Here is a 654-nt window from a genome sequence, read left to right on the forward strand (position 1 = left end):
GCCCTGACCCTGTCTCCTCTTTGCCCCCCCCCCCAGCCAACGGCCCCACAGACTCCCTCACCTCCAGTCCCAACATGTCCAGTGGCGCCAGCCCCAAGGTCGAGCCCCCGCCGTCTCCCCACGCCAACCGGAAGAAGCATCGCCGGAAAAAGAGCACGGGCAGCAGCCGGCCGGAGGGGGCCGGTGCTGCGGCTGAAGGTACCGGGGGTGGGGTGGGGTGAGGTCCTCTGTGCTCCTCTGGCCCCCTTGTTCTCCTCTCCCTCGGGAGACTCTCCTCTGCAACTGGAAGGAAGGCGGTGGGAGAAGAAGCGGGGTGGGGGTGGGAGGCTCAGCCTTCACGGGAGGGGAGAGCTTCATCTCGGGCCTCGGGGGCTTCCTGGAGCCCTCCTGCCACATGGCCACGAGGGGGCTGTGCCCACCCCTCCCTCCCGCACTCCTTGTCAGGGGGCCCTCGATGGGCTGGGGAAGGGGGTGGGGGACTTTTGCAGCTCAGGTCTCTCCCCCCCCCTCCCGGCATGAAAGCATCTCTGAGCCCCTCCTGGGGTGGCCCAGCAGAGGAGACCTGAGGGGGGTGCTCCCCTAGGGCCACAGTAAGGGGCGGGGGGGGGGACGACGACAAAGAGAGGCCCCTTGGCACTGCCTCTGGTCCACGGA

General features: G+C 69.0%; 1 protein-coding gene across 1 annotated transcript in view; it reads left to right on the forward strand.

Moving 5' to 3' along the window:
* Positions 1-654, forward strand: part of AGAP3 (ArfGAP with GTPase domain, ankyrin repeat and PH domain 3) — a 104,896-nt gene that overhangs the window by 93,362 nt on the left and 10,880 nt on the right. The window contains exon 13 of the mRNA XM_015408626.1: positions 37-198. Within this exon, the coding sequence (XP_015264112.1) occupies positions 37-198 (162 nt within the window). The remainder of the gene's footprint in view (positions 1-36; positions 199-654) is intronic.

The sequence above is a fragment of the Gekko japonicus genome, unplaced genomic scaffold (assembly GCF_001447785.1).
Source record: "Gekko japonicus isolate JY-2015 unplaced genomic scaffold, Gekko_japonicus_V1.1 scaffold1794, whole genome shotgun sequence".
Classification (NCBI taxonomy): domain Eukaryota; kingdom Metazoa; phylum Chordata; class Lepidosauria; order Squamata; family Gekkonidae; genus Gekko; species Gekko japonicus.